The 22,561-nt window shown below is 39.3% G+C and overlaps 1 protein-coding gene across 1 annotated transcript in view; it reads left to right on the top strand.

The window, feature by feature from the left end:
• Window positions 1-1,406: 1,406 nt before the first annotated feature.
• cnn3a (calponin 3, acidic a) overlaps window positions 1,407-22,561 on the top strand; it is a 34,764-nt gene continuing 13,609 nt past the window's right edge. Inside the window, exon 1 of the mRNA XM_073488293.1 lies at window positions 1,407-1,663. Coding sequence (XP_073344394.1) covers window positions 1,607-1,663 — 57 coding nt within the window. The 5' untranslated portion in view covers window positions 1,407-1,606. The remainder of the gene's footprint in view (window positions 1,664-22,561) is intronic.

Raw genomic sequence — 22,561 nt, 5'->3', positions numbered from 1 at the left:
CCTGGATAGAGTACTGGACAGGAAGAGCTCTGAGATCATTGGTTGAACTAAACCAAAGTGGAGGAGAAGGTAAGATAAGGAGCAAGTCTCTGATTCCACCTCACATCTGGGCTGATTTACAGACAGATCTCCAAGTATCTGTGGAGAAGAGACACACAGCTGTCACACTGGGCCATGCACATAAACTGGTCCTCAGTTTAACCAGAAGAGGATCAGTGAACTGGATTTGGGCACTGGTAAAGTTACTGACTGAGTGAACACATACAGGAGCTATAGTTAGATATGCCATTATAAAAGCTTGAAACAATAAATTACAAACTGTAAAATTTAATTGCACTGATGGAAGGGCTCATCAGAGACTTTTAATGGAAAAGATAATATCAATGGGTGAGGGTCACATATCTTTTAATTTAAATGTATAATCATAATTGTATATTTTCCTGCACCAAGGAAGTTATGTATTCACTTGTGTTTGTTTGCAGCAGGATAACTACTGCACAGATTTCCACAAAACTTGGATGGAGGATGGGTCTCGGCCCGGAGTAGACCCCATTAATGTTTGGTGTGGATCTGGATAAAGGGACAGATGTAGGAATTGTTTCTTACTTTCTTTAACAGAGTGAGATCAGGTAGTTTCTTATACATTTTCATTAACTTCTAAGGGAATAATGCACGTTTCTTGATGAAAAAAAATCAGGACTACTGAGGTTGCTGGTATCTGTGAGTGAGTACAATTTCATGCAGATCCAAAATCAGTTTTCAGCAGATTTAAATATGTTTTACTTGATATTGGATTATGCTTGATTGAACCAAAGGGGGCTGTTAGGCCTTGGCGGAGTTATGTGCTCTACTGAGTGCCATTCTAGTTCAGAATCAAACTGGCTTACATTGCTCAAGAGTCTGTCCATCTTTCCCATTCTTCAGAGGTGTTTGAAACCCCTATGTTTTGACTTTTGAGTCTGAATGCTGAAATTGTAATCAACAATTTAGACAAGTCAAAACCTTCTGGAAACTTGAAAAAAATATTTCAAACAAGCCTGGTGCACAAAATGCTGTATTTGTATCTCTCTCTAAACTTCAAGTGATACAATGAACCAAGTTATTCAGTGGAACACCTCCTAATTTCACTGATTTCTCTAATATTTGTCAATTAAGATAACACAACATTGAACCAATGTTATTTGAATGACCCAGAATAATAGCAGTCACTGCTTTAACTTCATGTAGCCATAAACAACAGTCAGTGTACCAGTACTGTTACTTCAGACACTTGCATTAGTATTCAAGTTCAAAAGCTGTTGCTGTATGACATACTTCAAGAGCACTAGGAGAGGGAGGGAGTATCCCACGCTGCTCTGATTGGCTGTTCGTCTCCGTTAACCGTTTGACGACATTTTTGTTGCAGTCCGGTCTGTCTGTCTGTCTGTCCTGCAGGTTGTGAAGTGTCTGCTACTTTCCTCTGAGAAGCCTCGCGGAATACTTCCCTCCTGTCTGGGTGTTTAAGGGGCTAAAAGCAACCGCTGACTGAAGGACTTTTCCCACTGCATGCTCTGTGCTGCATCGTAGCAGAGGATATTCATTTGGGTTTACGTGCAAAAACAACACAATGACAAATTTTAATAAGGGACCAGCCTACGGACTGTCTGCCGAAGTGAGAAGCAAAGTAAGTGTTCAAGTCATGTGTGTAGCTGCGTGTCTCAGAGGACAACACTTTAAATGTTAACAAGAAACAGCGTTGTACCGTGTATCTTCACTAATACAGCCGCTGCCTGAGGAGAGTCAGGTCCATTTGGTCTGTAGCAAAGCTGCCGAACTTTCCCGAATTTGTGGAACTTCTTCTCAGCCCAGTGTTATACAGTGAAGAATGAGAACGCGCTGCTGTCGGGAAAACGACCGCGATCCCTTCAACTTCTGACTCGGATTGTACATCAACAAAGGAATCCGAACCAGATGAAATTTTAGCCGAGCAGGACTTTTCTACCTGGGGGGTTGGATAAGCCTACAACAAATCAAAGTAGCCCACAGCCTCGACGCTTTGGTTGGGGTAACTTGTGTAGGCTTGGTCTGCTAACTAGTAGCTCAGTTTAAAGGCTGTCGCTGATTCCTCCCTCACTGATGGGAAACAAACTTCCGATCCTCTTTGTTTATGGACTGGATCTCAGGAGCGCAGCATTCATAGAGCTCAGGCTGCTTCGATGTTGTGGTTTTGTTTGCATTGTAGTCTAAAAAATAATGAACGTGATAAAACTCAAAATGGAAATGATTGTTTTTGCAGGGAGGAGTCGTGCTCCAGCTGGGCTGTGCGGCTCCTGGCATATAGATCCAGGCCCGGACTATCTATTGATTCACTCACTCACTCAGTCTGTTGTGTGTGTGAAGCGTTGTGCAGGTTGTTCTCTCAGGTTGCCACGTCGCAGCAGTGAGATTATATGCGCTGTCATTATTAAACTAATAGTTGAGGGAAGCAGTGCAACAGGAGGCCTCACTGCAAAATCTGACCGTTTTATTTGTTAACGATCTCCATTGACTTGATTTTTGATGCCTTAGTAAACGAAATGAACATATTATTATTCTTATTAGAGCACAGTATTTTAAAAATAAATAATTCCGAGTTTGTATTGTTACCCCATTAATATTTAAATGTTAAAATTCTGAGTCTGAACTTATTCTCCAAAGCTACATAATAAAGAAACATAAAAACAAATAGTCTATCAGAGTTATTAAAGTTGTTGTAGGACATGTCTAAAGGACGACAACATCAGAACCAGTGCAGAGCTTCCCTATCAAGTTCGCGGCGCCCCTCCAGCATGTGGCGCTCTAGGCGACCGCCTATATGGCCTATGCCAAGCAGAGATGGGGACTCAAAGTTTGCAACTTGGACTCAAGTCGCGCTTAAGTCGCACCCTTAGTGACATGAGACTTGAGACTCGCCCTCAAAAGACTTGAACAAAATGTCTGACAAGCTGAACGTCATTCCAGCTGTGTCTCAATTCAGGGGCCGCATCCTGGATGAATTGAGACGCAGCTTCCCTCATGCGTAACCTTACACATCTGGTGCGTGCGGCCACAGATGACAACAACACAACGGCAGCGAGCACAACAACTGCTGCTGCTCTCCTGTTTGTCATAAGCTTTGCCTAAAGGAACTACAAACAAGGCGCAAACAAACAAATCACCACATGCAATGTTTGCAGAATGAATATAAAGGGTGCTGGATCGACCATGTCAGACTTTATCAGCTACCTGTAAACCCACTCTGATCGGTCAGTCACTTGGTAATGTGAAAGTTAACCTCAGCATCTATGGACAGTTAGCAAACATGTTTTAGCTCAACATCGGCTATCTAATGTTAACATTAGCTTACTACTAGCTTTGTAGCTAAAGGAGGTTCACTTGATCAGGTTGGCGTTCACTGAATATTTAGAAAAAATGAGTGTTTGTTTGCTGCCACACTTGTTCACATAGAGTGCTGCTTTGCCATGTAGGCTACTATAAAAAGCTATATAAAAAAGTTTTGCATTTAGCTGCTGTGTATTTATGTTAGTTATTAATTTTAAAGGAAAATTTTGATTGTGTGTGTTTTTTGTCATACTGCATTGCAATAGCCCGTTTAAAGAGATCATATACCAAACCACTAATCAGTGCTGACAATACTCTATGCTAATAGATAAAGGAGTGATGATGGCACAGAACATGCTTTGAATTCCTTAGATATAACTATGCAGTGCTCTAAGCAGACTGGACGGCATGCAGCAGATGATAGAACGCTCATTACAACCACAAGAGACTTGAGACTTGACTTGGACTTGCAAAAACCGACTTGTGAGCATCTCTGATTCCAAGAGCCAGCCCTGTTTTAAAGCATACTGTCATTCTTGTTATTTTTGAATGTTTTTCCATCACCTCAGCAATGGAATGTCACTGATTCACTCTACTGTGAAACTTGGTGACTTAAAGCTTGTTTTAGATCTGTAACCTATCTCAAAGAACAGCATATCTGCTTTCCTTGCTCAAGTGTAGAGCTGCACGATTTGGTAAAAAAAAGTCATATTGCAATTATTGTGGACAAAATTGCGATTATAATAAACAAATGATATCATGAGTCTACTAACCTCCTTGAGAGCTTGTGGCTTGTTCTGCAAACTAGCACAGGTACCTCTGTGCTAGTTTGCACAGCCAAGGGAAGTTTATTTTGTGGCATTTCCACCATTTCAGTGGATCTTGTCTATGGTCTACACTGGGTATGTAAATGTTGGTGTTAAGTTCGGTAGCCACTGCTTCTCTTTATAGTATCATGGGATCTGTGGTTGATACTGTTGGTATTGTGTGTGTGTGTGGTGTTCTTGAAGAAACTGGCCATAGTTGTCTTCTTGGTTTTTGCTGCAGGTTGATCATCCACATCCAGGTTATCCTCCATCTCTGTGGTGAATGTGGTAGTTTAAATTCTGTTGCGTCTACATAGAGTTAGTAACAGCCAAGTAAAGTGTGTGTGTGTGTGTGTGTGTGTGTGTGTGTGTGTGTGTGTGTGTGTTTTCACACACCATCAACTCAGAGATCACTTGTTTTTGTATGGTCTCAGTCTCCTCTGTACAAATGTATTGTGTTTGGAACCTTGGGTCTAAGAAGGTTGTGATGTTCAGCAAGACAGTCTTCTTCAGCCAGTACTGAGGTGTTCAGAAGATGATGAACAGGCTTCAGGTAAGAGATGCTCACATGACGTTCACCTGACATGGCATCTGTGAAGTCCAGGAGCGGGATGAGTACCTTGTTCACTCAGCCCGCTGTGTTTGCGGTATCACATCTAAAATTGCGTTTTGTTTTGTATAGCTTGACAGCTTACTTTCTCTCTGGTCTCCTGCACAGACATGAGTTGAGCATTGCAACATGCGCTTGTTTGAGGGGGAGAAGGAAGCTCGTGAAGTTGCGTTCATATGTGCAACCATGAAATGAAACTTGCCTTTCCAGCAGCAACCTATGGTTTTGATTACACTCCTGATATAGGCACACATAATATCAAAACAATACAATTATAAACTTTCCTCTCAGTGATGGAAGAAGTATTCAGTTCCTTTACTCAAGTAAAAGTACTATTTCCACACTGTGAAAATATTTACTTTATAAAAGTCCTGCATTGAAAACATTACTAGGGGAGTTGCTGTTCCACAGAGCCCCTTTTCAAGGTGTTATTGATAACATGAGCCACAAATTGAAGCGTTCCATCCCCCTTCCACTGCATTCACATTACAACATTGCTGAATAATCTGGCCCCTCAAGTAGTTTGTTTAATGTCCTAACGCTAGCAAGCAAACATTAATGTTGCTCATGCTAACGAATGTTAATGCTACCATGCAAATGTTAAAGTTGCTAACACTAGCTAGCTAACATTAACATGCCAACATTAGTCTTACGTTCTTTTTCCATAAACTGGTGACTACCAAGACTTGATTGCTGAAGAAACACAGATACCACATGATATCGACATCGCTATAATACTGGCTGACAAACCTTTTTAGAAGCTGGAACCAACTGTCATAATTCTTACACAGAGACAAACATTTTAAAATGTAAGAGGTACTTTTCTACAAGCTATGAAGATGCATTATTAAAAAAAAATAGGGATTTGTGTACATAAAAATGTTATCAATAAGACTTTAAAGGAACAGGAAGGAAGTAAAGGAACACTTCATCACAAACATACAAACATTCAAAATCAACACATCTAGAGATACATTGTTTTCACTGGACAGGAAGTATGAAGTATGAGTAAGAAAAAAATTAATCTGCATAGTAACTAGTAACTAAGCTGTCTGACAAATGTGGTGAAGTAAAAAGTACAATATGTGCCTCTAAGATGTAGTAGAGTAAAAGTGTAAAGTTGCATAAAATGCAATGAACAAGACCTTGAAATGTACAGTACAGTGCAGTACTGTAGTTGACAGTTGTGTCACAAATAAACAGAGATGGGTTTGCAGAACTCTGTTCTGTTTCTTAACCGAGTGCTCGTAAAAGCTTGTGTTGAACCCCCTCCCCTTCATTCTTTCTCCTAACCCCCTAACACATTGCAGGCAAAGACATTTTCCTTGCTTTAAGCCCTGCATATTAGACAAAACCACAAATACAGGCTGGCACAGAAATAGAAGAGTGATGCAAAGTGATACAGAATAATCGCCTGTTTGTGGTTAAAAACTTAAGCATGTGTAAGGTCACTGTGGAAAATATTCTCTGAACAGGAAGTGACTCATCTGAACTTTCAGGAGTAGAGCAGGCATTTTGAGTGGTTAGCTCTTTTGTCTTTGAACACAGAGATTAGAGGATGCTACCAAAATCATCTCTGTCTTAGTGTAGTTTTTAAACCTACTGTCCTGAAAGCCTTCGCTGATTGTAGAAATCACTGTTCAAAGTAGAAAAAGATTTATGCTGTGGTAAGCCAAATTGTTACCATTCAATTATCCAAATGGAAGTTTTTATGTTTTGTACAGCCCTATCTCCTCATAGTGGGTTTCCACTTTTTGAAACGTGACTTCAGTCTCATTTTGTTCATTACTGCAGTTTTTGACAACAAATCTGTAGCCCATCATGGTAGTGTAGTGTTACAATTCATCTGCTTTTTGTACTTTCTTTAATTAGTGAAGATCAGCTAGGCAGCTTTTGCACACTGTACTCTAGAGAGATCCTGAGCGGATCATGAGTATTGGTATTGGATCTGATCAGGGCATATAGAGTATATTCTTTCTTGACTGTACTATACTGTACTTTTTTCCACCTCAGCCTGCTAGTGTTGCTAAACTGCTCCCCTTGACAGCTGGGCTGTACAGTGCAGCATTTCACTGCATATGTGAGTAAAAATTACAGTACTTATGTGCAAAATTACATTGGTGCACTGGTGTGAGTGACTCTGACACCTGGATTGACAATACACAGAATTACTAAGCACTGACACTAACAAGCCTGTTATTAAGGCTCAGTGTACAAAACATTCACCGAACAGCCTCTCATCTTCTGTCACCGCTGACTGTTGCTTTCACTGGTTGAAATTAGAGCCGGACAGATAATTGATTTTTGGGGCTGATACAGATATATCAACATAGAATACATAAATAACTTTTTTTTGCAATGATCCCTTAAATGGGGTTATCAAAAACTCTTGTGGCAAAGAGGCACATGTAACGGATAACGGCAGGATATTTTAACTTTTAACAATAAACTTAATTGTCCAAAATGACACTGGTGCATGAAACCAGGGCCGGCCCTGGGCATAGGCAGTATAGGCGAATGCTAAGGGCGCCGTCATCCACGGGGGGCGCCGCAAACGGGGGGAGAAAAAATAATAATAATAATAATAATACTATATTTTACCAGTGCTATTACTTATATTATTTCGAAATATTATATAAGCCCACAGCAACATAACTTCATAGCAAAGCCTATTAAATAATGGAGAGGCCTTTCTTCTGGGTTCCTGGCTCGTTGCACTGTACCTGCCCTCTGTGAGGGTGGGGGGCGGGTCGAGAGGCGAGCTGCCTGAATCTGACCGGACCGTGACCCAAAGACCAAGAGAGACATTTATTGATACTGTAGCGGAACCATAATGTCCAAAAGACTGACACAATCCGGCGCCCAGGGAAGGAAAAGAAGGAAAGAAGAGGAAGAAACACGTGAAAAGGAAAGAGGTACAGTAACGTCAATGTGATGAAGTGAATGAAACTAATATGCATCGTAGTTACCTTGTTGGAGCAGAGTGTTAGCTTGCTAGCTTACTTCGGACGATAGTAGCATTGTTTAATAATCAGTAAATAGCTGAGTCGATGTAAGTTAATGTTACTCCACCTTAAATTCATGAGGGACATTTGGAAATCTAACGTTAGGCCTGTTCAGGTGTTATTTTAACCTGTTCACTGTGTTTTCTCTGCTTGTATGTCAGTTAAAATGCTCTGAGTTTTCCATCCACTTTATAAGTAACAGGGCAGTTGTAAGACTTTGGTTTATTGTGTCACAATTTATATTTGTTAAAGTTTACATCAGTGTTAAAGTGCAGTTAAAGTGTATTACTGTTAATACTCCATACCTTAGCTTTCCCATATCATTCATAGGCTACATATATATATATATAACTATATATAAGTTTCACTGCACTTTACTTTAGTCTATATTAGTCTTATGTATAGCACACACCAAGCATCTGTTTTTATTAAAATGTAACATCCAGTGGTCACATATACTTCTCTTCTCTCTTCAGATGCACTTTTAAAATATTTCACCACCACCCCCAGTGACACAGCATCAGGTGCTCCTGTCCCCTCTACCTCAGCACACCAGAGTGACACAGCATCAGGACTAAAGGCTGCACCAGTAGACCTGCTGACTGGCCATCTCTTCTAACTGACAAAGTAAGAAAGGAGTTAGTTCACAGAGGACCATTTCAAATAAAAAACAGTTACACATATCCCAAAAACAAAGATGGGAGAAAGTGTCCACATGACTTTTTTTACCAGAGTCTTAGTCAGTGGGGAAAAAATCAAAAGAAGCTGGCTGATGTACTCAAAAAAGAATGATAGCTTGCACTGCTTCTGCTGCAAAAGGTTTCCTCCCAAAGAATACAGACTGTTTTTTTGTATGTAAATAGAATATTCTTTAATATGTTTGTGCAATACCTTATTTATACTGTATTTTTAATGTATCACTTGTTTCTTTCTTCAGTTTTTATTTGGTGTGATATTTTTGACTTAAAAGAAATAAAATCTGGAATACATACATGTAGTTTCTGTGTGAGTGTATGAAAATTGATTGTGAAATTGACTGCGATGCAAGGGGGCGCCAGCCAAAATCTTGCCTAGGGCACCAAATTGGCCAGGGCCAGCACTGCATGAAACAGTAAATTTACTTGAGAATTTTATAATTATAAATTACCCGAAACAACAAAAATGTTTTATATCAGCACATAGACCTGGGGGACATGGCTATAAAGTCTACTACTATAGTGAAGTTTCATATTCTTCGATATCTATCGATCATTATTGTTCATTTTTATGATCTGTTCAATTTTTTATAATTTTTAAAGACCAGGCGAAAAAAGGTGGAATTTATTTTTTTTAGATATGATGAATACCTTTTCTTCATCCAACGCCTGCTCAGTTGATGATCTTGTGAATGATTTTAACAAAAAATTTAGGTTTTCTCTCGACACTGTAGCTCCTCCAAGAATTAAAAAAATGACAAGTAGCCAACAAATTACCTTGGAAAACTGCTGCTATTTGACATCTTAAAGCTGCACTTGAAGAACTAAAATGGCTGTGTGTGTACATGCGCACTAATCTTCCACTATTATTATGAATATGACATTATTCAGAATTCCAAAGAAAGAAAATACAGGTCATGTAAACAGCATATTCCATTTGGATATTCTTGATTAGGCCTTATTCCAAATGCAGCATTTTCTAATTAAAACACATGGGATATGCTGGTAAAATGCTTGTTTTTTGGAGCATTCTCTGACCATATACACTGCCCATTCGGAATATGCACCTCAATTGGGTTTTTTACTGCAGTTAAGACATATGGCCTCTTGCCTGATTACGGTGTACTCTATGTGTTGCTTAATCAACAGTTTTGCATGACTGGGCTAGAGATACTGTTCATGGCCCAAAGGATAGCCCACATTTCTGGTTGGATTTAGCAACACACCTTCTTTTAAAACATTATGAAAGTATATCAACAGGTTTGTAAATATGAGTAAATATCATAATGCAGACCTTTTCAAGAGGGTGGTTGAAAGAATGAAAGTGTTCATGTGGTCGAACAAATCCACTAGCAGTGGAAAACTTAGAATAAACTTATTTTAATGCATCCATATTTTAATTTTACGACATGTAAGGGTACGGCTGCATGTAAATGGGAATACCATGTAAACACCTCAGTAGGAATATTGTCTTTTCCAAAAAGTGGAAAAAAAATTGTATGTGTAAACGTAGTCAATGATGGTGATAAACAAAGCCCATTTTTCAAAGATCATTTCTGAAAACAAAAACAAGCCCGAAGTTCTCCACAGAAGTTTAATGCTTCTGATGTGGTTTTGCGCTTCGGCCATCGATATGTATGTTCATTGGTGTCACAAAGAGCTCAGGAAGAGTAACTATTATTATTATTATTAGTATTACTAGACTAAAAAATTGACCGCATGTTATGATTAATGACTTGGAGCGTATTGGTATTGCTGTCACAGACTTTTTAATGGACTTAATCAACTGACAGAGTACATGCAGTATGACACAACACTTAAGTTTTAACAGCTTTTGACCTATTAATCAGGGATAGGTGTATTAGTAATTTAGCTTTTGAATTTGTGCTAATCACCTATTATCAAAAGTCCTGTGATTGGCCCACCTCCCTTCACACCACGAATGAACCGCTAGGAAGTGGACAGGGATCCAACTTTTCAAACAGTCTTAGTTGTTTTGTCCCCACCAGGGTTCAATTGACCATTTCACATCAGCCCAAACCAGCTGCACTCACTTGGAAAACACACCAGGGTCGTTTTAACTGAACCAAACAGGTTAAGTATGAAAAGACCTTGAGAGACCCCTAGCAGGAGAAGTTACATACTGTGTGTTCAAGGGCCTGTTATCCATGATGGCCTAAAAGTTGGCCTAAATTTTGTCCTCCTAGACAAACACATCCTCAGAAATATCTGCATGTTAACACATTCACTTAGAGTAGATCAGAGTTTTTAGAGAATATGGAAATAAGTGAAACCAACTGACTTATTTTGTTGAACATATATTTTTACATTATTTGCAAACACTATGACAGGCTTGGTTACTGACTTGATTTGCAAAAATGGCTTATGTCATGTAGAAACACTGAAATCCTCCATAAACAGTGGTCCCTTAAGTACTTGAGTATTAGTATCCACTATGTCCACCTTTGTCTTTTGTTATCCCTTCACAAATATCTTAGAGCTGGATACATTTACCTGACAGAATTCTGGATTTTGAGATTCAAATTCCTCTTTTCCATTTGGAGGAAACTGTATTCTAAATCTGTCTGTAAAGAGTAATGGCTCTGGTTTTATTTCACAGTTGCACTGTTCATTGCAGTGAAACCCCCTCTTTCAGACAGTGTACATAAACAAAAGGAGGAGGACAGGCAGGGGCCCATCTGGGTTCCATTGCATAAAGTGTGATCAGTAGTCCATGCTCTTCTCGAATGCTGCATACATCACATTCCGTAAATTCTTCAGCAAAAACCCCTTGATGAGCACCCCATCCACCGGGCCTTCAGCCCTCTGCATTTCTCTTTTCACTTTGCTCAGTTGACATCACAGTATTCTTCTAGCCTGGGTAGTAGATGTTTCAGATACAAGTTGTGTCTCTTCCTCTGCAGTATGTTTTGCCGAAACCAATAAAAAAGTTAAATGGAAAGAAGATTTGTGCAATCTAGTGCAGTGTCATGCCTGTCCAGAATGGGCCGATTGCGTGGCCTCTGGCTTTCTTAAGAACCGCTCTCCCAAACTACATCTCACTCGACACTCACTGTGTAGGGTTATCAAAATGTTAACACTTAAACTCTCTGACACCTCTTAGGTACTACCAGCGCTGAGGATTAAAGTTAACCCTGTCTCTACATGGTTGTAGGTATAACACAGTGTATGGCTGCACCTAATATTTATTTTTTTATCAATTAATCTAACGATTGTTTTTTTTAATAGTTGATGAATCTAATGACTTATTGATCGATTATTCAAAACAGTTTTTATAACAATTTCTTTACCCAAAATAAATATCAAAATCATGTCTCATTAAAATTTCAATATTTTATTCAATCATCATCATCATTTCATTTCATTTCCACATAACTGCCGTGTTATGATATTAGTAACTAGAGATGGCAAGTAAAGTACTAAAGTACTTGCGGTTATTAATGCTGGCTGTTGAAAGCTGATGCGAAATGCATTTGAAGTTGAGTATGAAGATTCATAATAGTGGGGTGGGAATGAAGGACTCAAATATACTAAAGGCTTGGAGCTAAGCCTTGAATTTGTATAACAAAGTGTCTGAAGGCGTAACAATGGGAAAGCGTGAATTACTATGAATGGGACTGCAAACTTAAATAATGTATCAGAGATGGGAAACATTATTATTACCACTCACACACATACATACAAACAGTCAAACATGCATCTGGTTTTTTTGCATCTCTACACACACATACACACACACCGTCTATTTTGTAACCATCTATTTATATTCAACTGTTATCTGCTATTTCATTCTTTTTTTTAATAATAAAATTTTTTTATTGAATTTTTAATAAAAATGTCCAACATCAAAAAGACAAACAAGCAAACAACAAACAGGCAGGTAATCTGACAGACATTGACAGACATAGGAAAGGCAGTTATTTGGTTACAATAATGTGTACACCTGTTAATTGTTCATGTCATTTTTACATTTCAGTCTTCCCTGCAGCTTTTCACATGCTACAGTTTCCATCATTTGAACCCTCCACATATTCAGCGTAGGAGTTTGAGGCTCCTTCCAACACCTAAGCATTATCCGGGCACAAGTTATGAAGCCAGTTTTCAGTATTCTGAATGCAGATTTATGTAGTTGTGGCACCACAGTTTTGTCCCCAATGAGACGCGATCTTGGTGATCTCGGACGTTGGTGTTCTAACCATTTGCCCAAATAGTCCAGAACATTTCTCCAGAGGGAAGAAACCCTGGAACATTCCTTTAATAGATGTACAGTATGTGCCCTGTTCATTTCTACATTTCCAACATAGATTGTCTTTAATTAGGCCCATTCTGTTAAAGCAAAATCTGTAAATTATTTTATGTTGAATGATTCTGCCTCTGGCCTCTCTAATATGTTCTGCTCATTCATTCTTATAGCCAGAAAGTCAATTTAAGGGTGCCGATGTATCAGTTGGCTAATTGTACGTAGTGGTTCAGAGGTTACTATACCAAAAGTACTCTGGAAATGCAGCTGTAGAATAATCCCTGTACATCATAAAAAGCCTTCCGTAATCTGGAGATGCAGCTTTACTTTTACTTATACGTATCCCTTTGTATGTCCTTCTATAAAGATAGGCTATATCTGTATAATATAGTTATTCTTAATGCCTGTCACTGGGCCGAGTTTTGAATTATGCAGGTTGGATAACTCAGAAAATTAAGACTATTTTTTACAGTGGAGGGCTGAGGATGAATTCAGGGTCTCGCAGCCTGTGGAAAGCAGCTGCTCTGTAGCCTAGTGGTAGTTTACTTCACTACTTTCACTGTACTTTCATGATTGACATCTTTTGACAAAAGGACTGCTAGAATGAACAAAAATTAAACTCCCTTGTAGTAGTTACTGTAACAGAATGGCCCTGATTAGTGACATGTTTGTACTTAACATTAACAAATTATAGACTAACTATAATTTTAGACCATTTTTCCTAGAATTAATTAGAATGCCTTTATTGTCATTCCACAGTACTAGAACATTTTATGCGTCCACTGGGTGGTTCATACAACATAAAAACACTAACAGCAGTAACAAATAAACAAAACAAAAAACAATGCAACAAAACAGCGTTTTACTTTTTATTATCATTTTATTATACTTATTGTGGATAGTGCATTGTGCCAATATGTGCTACGTCTACCCAGCCTCCTCCTTAGATCACCATGTTCCCCTTGTTCTATTTTCCATCAGCTTTACTAAAGTTACTGTTTTAATTGTTGTTCCACCTGCTGAGTGGCTGTTGTTCAAGCCCTGGCCCCTGCAGTCGAAGTGTTGAAGTGTCCTTGAGCAAGATACTAAGCCCCAATTTGCTCCTGGTGGCTCTTCCATTGGTGTGTGAGTGTGCAAGAATGGTTATTGCTCCTGATGAGCAGGTGGCACCGTGCATGGTAGCCTCTGCCATCAGTGTATGAATGTGTGTTAATGGGTAAATGCTGACTTGTGTTGTAAAGTGCTTTGAGTGGTCGCCAAGACTAGAAAAGTGCTGTATAAATGTAGTCCATCTACCATAAACTGATTGCAGGATATTGGGATTGCTACCCAACTGTAATCACAATCAGCACTTCAGTTGGGTCAGTGTGACATCTGATTGATATCCCTTTATCTGACTGAAAACACCTGGGCTTTTGTCAATCTTAAATATTAGATGAAATGGAAAGCAGCTTGATTTCTAATTTTTGAGTGTTTACCACTAACGTAAGTAGAAACTCTTTCTATCTCATGAAAACCAGCTTATGAAGTGAAGAAACCAGGAAAAAGGAAAGTGAAACCTGATATGTCAGCTCATTCCACTCAAGGACATCAGGTCACTTCAGCTCCATCTCATTGTTTTTTTTTTCCAAGGCGTCACACTTGACTTGAGGATGAAGTGTTGGCTAAAAGTCTGACTTGTCTGGCAACAAGAGAGCTCACTTCCATGAATCTCTCAGCTGGTCTGCTCATCCCGCATCTTTTCATCAGGGTCATAACTCTGCAGGGACTGACTAATGAGGCACTAATGTGTTGCTCAAGCTTGATGGAACAATTATATCCAAATGTATGTAATGCTGAAACCTAATCTTCAGCCATCATCATGATTTGAAAAGTAGTTACATGTGATCCACATTATCTTTTAAGGCAGACAGAAAGACAGAAGGAGCTAGTTTGGAGATCTCAGACCACTGCTTAATGGGTTACATAACTGTGAGCCTCATTTAATTCACTATTTAAGACTGCTGTTTTTGTTTTGTTTGTTATGGAGATTTATCTCATTTTTGTACATTTTAGTATTACAGCTTGTACAAATACAGTTTTTCTATCTTCTCAGTGTTGTAACTCTTCAACAAGACACAAGATGAAGCCAGAAATTGATGTGATAGACACTATCCTTTTATGAGATGAGATCTAGCGTGATGAGAAAAGATGAAGAGGATATGGAAATGTAAAACATTGAAATTGTAGGCTCACCCAGCATAGCATGTCAAGCAAATGTCTTGGTTTTCACTAATGTCCCCCCTTTGAAAAGAAAAACAATCTTAAACTAGAAACACAATCATGATAGTGTATACCTCTGCCCAGGGACAACCTATATTAAACCTATATTCTTACCCTATCCACTAGATCCAGTTTTGCATCAAATTGTACTCATTCAGGGGATACCAGCCACCTAACTACAGCAGTTTTTTTTGTCAAGATCCATGCGTTATTCCATGAGGAATTAATTAGAATATGGAAAAATGACATGAGAAAAAGAAAGGAAAGAAGTCCTGTCCCTTTAATCGGATTCACACCAAAAGTTAATGGGGTCTATTCTGGACTGAGACCCATCCTTCATCCAAGTTTAGTGAAACTTACAGTAAAAAACGTACAGTAGATTTTGTGTAATCTTGCTGACAAACCAACCGACCAACAACCTACACGGCCTAAAACATATCCTCCTTGGCGGAGGTAATAATGGCTTGAAATACTAACCGCAGCACACAATACTGACTGAAATCTTGAACCCCTTTTGTGTTCAGTTTGCTTGTGGGTGTTGTCTGGCTGTCCGATCAAGCAAACAGATAGGGTTTGTGTGTACAGAGCTGGTAAAGAGGTAAAGTCAAACAGCCGTGTAGTCAACACGTTCTCACTCCCAATGTGTCGAATACTGCAGCCTAGTCAGTGGCTTTGAATTGCCTAAGCCTGTTGGCATCGCTGAAGGCATGGCATGCACATTGTATCCCCCATACAAACAAGTTAACTTGCATGTGTGGAAACACAACAGATTTCAAACTAAGAAACAACAGGGAGATTTGGTTACCACCTTTTATTTATCCTTTATTTGTGCTGTATACCTTATGAATTATGGTTGCTTATTTAAGATTGTTTGATTTCTTGTTTATCACAAAAAAGTGTGCCACAAATAAAAATATTTGTTTCCTGACAAAACGTATGGTTAAAGTGATTCCAGTATGCTTCAGTGCAATTCAGTTTGTATTTTAAAGTTGTTGTGTAAAGTGTTTTGATGATTATCAGGATTATCGTGATTCGCAATTATGTTGGATAGGATAATCGTGACAAGAAATGTTCATATCTTCCTATGCCTAGTTTATTATAATCTTTGTCACACATCATTATAAAGATGAGTTTTCATCTATTTCAAAGCAGATAGGTTTCCCAGGGTGCTGAACAAAATTTAAAAAAATAAATAACTAAGTAAAAAATCTAAAGCTAAATGGACTCTATGGAGCAGTGCCTGAACTTTTCAAACTTTTAAGAGCTCAGCTTAAAAATGGATAACTTAGAACTAAAAGTAGATTTAATTAGTTTAAACTCTTAATTGCCTCCAGTTGCAATTCGGGCATGAAATGAAAAATAAGTGTGTTAATGATAGGGAACTGGCCAAAATGGAAACAGTAATTCTAAATAAGAGCAGGGAGGAAGGTTTGCTGCTGGGACAAGAGGTAAAAATGTACAGTAAGCGGAATCAAGTACCACATTGACATGGACAGATAAAAAGATGCATTTGAAAAAATTGCCAACAAAACCAATGCCAGCTTAAGACTTGTAAGTCGCACTGAGGAATCCAAAACGAATACAAAATACTAAACTATAAGAATCAGGTCTAACTGGTTAGATTGTACAACCATATTTTGAATTGGTTACATTTGTTAAGATGATGTATTTCTTCCCATGACTGATACTATATTGTACTGCCAGAAGGTATGTGCTTTAATCTGTCTCTGCACTGAAGACATCTCCGACCCTGACACGCTAATATACAGTACAGAGCGATTTTCTGTCCAAATAAATATGATAAATAGCTTTTATTCTTAAGTTGGAAAGTAGGAGAAAAAGTGAAGGGCTTTATTTGTTGCTTAAATTCAAAACTTCACTTGCAGCTGTTTGAGAAATGTGGGCCCTCATCCAAAGTCAGAGCTTAAACTGTCAATCCATGCAGGCAATGGTTAACAAATCACTGTTTCTGAGATGTTTCTGAATTACAAATTGTTTCTGGATGACCCTTTTAGAGCCGTCTGAAGAGCAGTGCACAGCAAGCATCCCTTGTAGTAAGGGATGACATTTCAACATCACTGCAGCAGAAGTGATGAGTCAAAGCACTTGAAGACACAAAAATCAAGGAATAATCAAGATTTTCCGCTGCTATTATGTTTTGCTGTAAAGAATATCATAAAATCAAATTGATGTAAACAAACCAAAAAAATACAAATGTTGAATTCTTGAATATACTGTAGAGCGTCATGCATTATTAATAGGGAATTTTGGGTTAAATTTGGCAACCAATGATAATTGATGATTATCAGGGATAATTATTAATTATGATAAATAATAAGATCCAATTTACATTAGATCACCTCTGGGCACCACCCTTGAAGAAGGGACAAGATAGCCAATTCCCCAAATCAGTCAGTAAACTGTCAGTTTGTAACTCTGATTAATAATTTACTTAATAACTACAACCAACATTATCATAACAGCTAGTAATGGTCGAAGGATTTTGGGAGTAGAGGTTGGCAACATTCACATGTGTACAATAATAAATAGACAGGAATGAAGGTTCAGATGTCTTTTTATTCAACACAAAATTAAAACACAATCTAACTAACATGTGCTATATACAGGTGTGTGTGCGTGTGTGTGTGTGTGTGTGCGCGCGCGCGTGTGCGTGTGTCCGCGCACGTGCAAGTGTGTCTGGAAGAACAATAACAAAATGGTGGCTAGGGTTCAAAGTAACACACCGCATGGCATGAACAAAAAAAGACTACAGACAAAATGGCTGATCAAAGGGGACTACAAGTTGGCTGATCGGAGGGTTGGATTCAGGTCCGAGATGGTGGATCACCTCTTGTGTCTTTGATGGGAGACAATGGTGGTGCCCACACCATTAACTCACTGATATTACACGTAGGTGTGATATAGTCCAGACTGGAGTGTGTGCATGTATGACCTGATGCCAGGTTAGAGAAGATGGTTAGTTGCATGCAATGACCCTGAGTCTGTGTAAAACATAATCCAAATAACGTCATATTAGCCGTGTAGCAAAGCAAACTACCAATTACCTGACCTGAGATCACAATAACACCCAAACAGTGAACAAATGCATAGATTGAACACATGTGCATTACATCAACCAGAGTAAAAAAAATGCTGTGCTTAGCCATGCTATGCTATGCCTTGTGCTATCTAGGCCCAGTTCAACGTCTTTGAAGAAAAGGTACTGGTGGTTCCTTGGCTGATGAGCCAAGCAGGAGAAGGTTGTAATTGCAATGTTGAACAGTGCTGTTCTTGCTGTGCAAGGTCTGATGAAAGACAGTGGATAGAGGAAACTGGTCGCTCCTTTCCTTTGCAAGGATAGCAGCTAGGGGCTAACTTGCTTTGTGTTCCTTGGATTGTGGAGTTAGCTGGTAAGCTTTGCGTTGCAGCTGCTGGTGCTAACTGAGCTGGAATACTAGCAGGACCTTGCATCGCTGCTGTGAGGAGAAGTTCTTTGGGCCTGCTGGAAGTGCAGCTGGCAACTTTCAGCAGCTGTTGGGCCCAGAAGAATCCAGGAGAGGAGAACTTTGGGGCAGGCAGCCCCGTGGGGAAAGATGTAGAGAAGAGCTGAACAAAGGAAGGAGCTGGAGTTTTGACTATCTGGTCAGTGGGGGGTCTGTCACCCTGACCAATAGTAGCTCAAAGCTGGGTCTCTTGGCAGTCTTTGCACCTAGGTGCGAAGACCGGGGAATTCTGGGGAACTGAGTTCAGTTCAGAGTCCATTTTGAAATCTACAATGAACGACTTCATCGCTGGGTCCCAACAATACTTAAAGTGAAACTCTCGCCAAAATGCAACCTAGGCTTTTTTTGTGAATGTACCCGAGTCAAACCTTAGTGTAAAAGCATAATTACAACGAAAAAGCCACTTTTAAGATTTACCATATTTTCGTTATCGGATCAAAATCATTTTCAATTGCGTGCTAGGGGCAACATTACGGTAGCATCAAAATCGCTATTTTTAAAACACTAAGAAGACTCGACACAACATAAAACTTTGCTCGTAATATCACCAGGGTCTCTACACATGAACATGAGCATTGAGAACATTGTTTGTGTACAGAGTTTACTAAAAAGAAGGTTTTTGAACAACTCACGCTAGCAGTAGGCTCGCCGCCGTCCTGCCAGTTGAGAAGAGTCGATCCCCAAGTGTGACGTAACATGGAGGAGAGTAAAGGTGGAAAGCTCCTAAAGTGTCGCAATTGAAAATGATTTTGAACCGAAAACACGGTAAATCTTAAAAGTGTAATTATGCTTTTACACAAAGGTTTGACTCGGGTTCCTTCACAAAAAAAGCCTAGGTTGCATTTTGGCGAGAGTTTCACTTTAATAGTAGTTGAGGAGCTGCTTAAATTTTTTAGGCAACGAAATATATGATTTGGTAGTTTAATTCTTCAACTGGGTTCAAATTTAAAGCTCCATTCAGAGAAGTTTTTGGTCCCAGCTCTGCAACTGTTGGCCTGTTGTGGCACACTGTTTTAGTTTTCTTAACATCATGAATGCCTTCATCTCTGAAAATGTAGGTTGTTATCTTCATATTAAAATGATATGTCTCCCCTCTCTCTATGATGGGCAGCTTTTCACTCTGCCCTCAAGTGTGGCCATTCACAACAGTGATGAACACTTCTGATTTCAGATGTGATTGAACATGTTGTAAGAACTTTTTTCCTTTTTCTAGCATAATCAGACCCATGTTGTTGTGTTCTTGTTTCAACATCATGTACTTGTCACCAGGTCTGTTATGTTTGCATTTTTTTCCCCCGCTCAGTGCTTTAAGTGGAAAAAAATAAGTGCCGGTACTCCCCTTATACAACTGTTGCCAGGTAAATTGGGCGGTGGGCGGTCGGTTCCGGCAGATCATTAAGTGATATATTCAAATACTAAAACATGATGCTGATTTTTAAAAAGAAAATTATTTTATTCAACTTTAAACTTTCCAGACAAATTATGTTTGTTCACTTGCATGTGGCCCAAGGGAGGTTTTCAGGGGGGCAGTCCTCAAGTAGCATACAGGCTGATGCACAAGTTAACTAACTGGCACCTACCATTTCCTGTGGACACACACACAGTGTTGTATAAAGTACTTAACAATCACACTCAAGTAAAAGTATTGGTAGCTCTCCAAAAAATGACTTTGGTAAAAGTCAAAGTCACTGACTGAAATATTACTTGAGTTAAAGTCTTAAAGTATCTGAAATTTCTTGCACTTAAGTATTACAAGTACTGTAAAAATAAATGTACTCAAGTAATGTAATTAAAAGTACAAGTAAAAGTAAATAACAAGCAAAGGCAGTCTGAAGTTCCTTTTTTTTTTATTATGATTTACTTGGTCAAGTTGGAAGGCATAGCAGGCACTTCATCCGGTACGATGAATCCCTGACATCGGAAAATGAAAACAAACGGCTCAAATAAGGCCACGGGTGCTCGTCGGGTTGTGGTTCCCCTTCATTTGTAGTCGACGTTGTCGCTGTCGCTGTGTCTGGCGTCTCCTCTTCTTCTTCCATTGTTGACTGCGAGACTCGCAGGTGTTGTCAATGTCGTAGTTAAGGCAATTGCCAACAAGCCCGGGCATGCACTAACTTCGCTGCGTCAGACAGTGAGGGTGGGGCGGAGCCAAAACACTGTTTCCTTTTATTTCTTTGTTTTGTTTCATTTTTTTTTTTTTTTTTTTTGTAACGAGTAACGAAATGGGACTTTGAAAATATATCGGAGTAAAAGTATGCAATTAAGCTCGGAAATATAGTGAAGTAAAAGTGAAAGTTGTAAAAAAAAAATCAACTCCAGAAAAGTACAAAGTATCCCAAAATATACTTAAGTACAGTAGTGAAGTATTTTTACTTCGTTACTATACAACACTGCACACACATCAAAGACAGACATGGAGAAGAGATGGAGAACAGACATGGAGAAAATTAGAGAAGCTATGCAGTTACCTTAATTTGATTGCAGTGTGACTATGAGCAAATTCACAGATTTAGGAGGACCAACAACACTGATAAGATGGATGAATAAGATCTTCATATACTTACACAAATGCAAACAAATCCCACAAAGGAGGTTGACATTCAAGGCAACTGGTCTGGTACTGAACATACCCTGGCTGTGGACACACACATCAAAGATGGACATGGAGAACAGATGGAGAAAATTAGAGAAGCTATGCAGTTGGCAAGTAAATCAATTAAATGACATACTCATGTGTTTCTGTCATGACAATATATATTATTTTTTTCCAGACAACAAATGTTAAAAACTAATAAGCTTTTTTGAAGCAGAATTCATGACAATGTTGCTGTTCTGGACGGCATTATATTGTATAGATGTGTCAAAAGAAGTGGACTATAAGTATAAAAGACAATTGTGATTATATTTCAACTTACTCAAAAAAGGCTCCAGCAGGTCTTCGGGTCATCTTTCCTCAAACGGCTTGGAGCTTCACACTCCCTGTCACTTGCGCTGCGTCTCCCCTTTGCCAGCCATGACATCACATAACTTTGAGGGCTGAATTGATCTAATGGTGGGCCATTAGATTTCAGGAAGATCAAGTGTGAAAGTCTGTTGACAGCCAGGGAGTTTCTTTTATCAGTTAGAATGTTATTCATGCAGCTGAAGGCTCGCTCACACTCGCTCGTCGACACAGCAATGGTGTTGACCGCTTTGAGGAGAGGCTCCAGCGCTTCGGGGGTCTTGGTTCCCCTCACCTCCTTGTACTCCCTAAATACTTCTTCTCTTCTCCACTTTCAACCTGTCACACAACCGGAGCACCTCTTCTTCACCATATAGCACGTTTAGTTCTCCCTCTGACCAAGCGTCTGGCTGTAGAACCTTTATGTCTGTTGTCAGTTGACTGTCATCTTTGTGTGAGGAGCTCTTTTGTGTGCTGACATGAGAGGAAGTTGTTGGAGACATCCTGCATTTAATATTTTCAGCCATGCTGCGGAAGAACTGTCCTGCATTGATCTTCACAATTCTCTGATTTTCATGCAGGGCTACATTCTTGAAGGACCCCTCTGTTTGAGCTTGAAGAACACTTTTTGTGTATGGGCCTGGTAAGGAAACCATTGACTCAAAAACTCGAACCTGTCGAGCCAGAAGCTTGTCTGCTTCAGGCAGCGTCATGTCTCTCTTTTGGAGCAACCTTGACAGATCACTGAGTTCTGTGAGGGCATCATACATCACACCAAGATTGAAAACAAAGGACTTTGAGGTGAAAACATCATTGAGTCCCTTGTATTTCGCTCTCTCTGTTGAATCCCTTGTGACATCACTGGCAGCACTGGAAAAATGGGCCTGAAGAGCTCTGTAGCTTTCCCATACAGCTTTCACAGTCCTCTCACTTGAAGCAACCCATCTTACTGACAGAACTCGTCCAATTGTAAGGAGATGTTGTCCAACACTCTGTGCACAATGACACAGTTCTCTTTTGTTTTTGGGTGAGGCGTGATAGAGAGTGTAGAGCTTGTCAAAAAAAATCTTAAAATGGTTAAGTCCACTAACCTCCTTGACAACATCGCCAACTGCCAATTCCAGACGATGATTTGAGCA

Source organism: Pagrus major, chromosome 19 (genome assembly GCF_040436345.1).
Source record: "Pagrus major chromosome 19, Pma_NU_1.0".
Taxonomy (NCBI): Eukaryota; Metazoa; Chordata; class Actinopteri; order Spariformes; family Sparidae; genus Pagrus; species Pagrus major.
The sequence above is the reverse complement of the archived record's forward strand: the minus strand, read 5'-3'. Positions and strand labels throughout refer to the sequence as shown.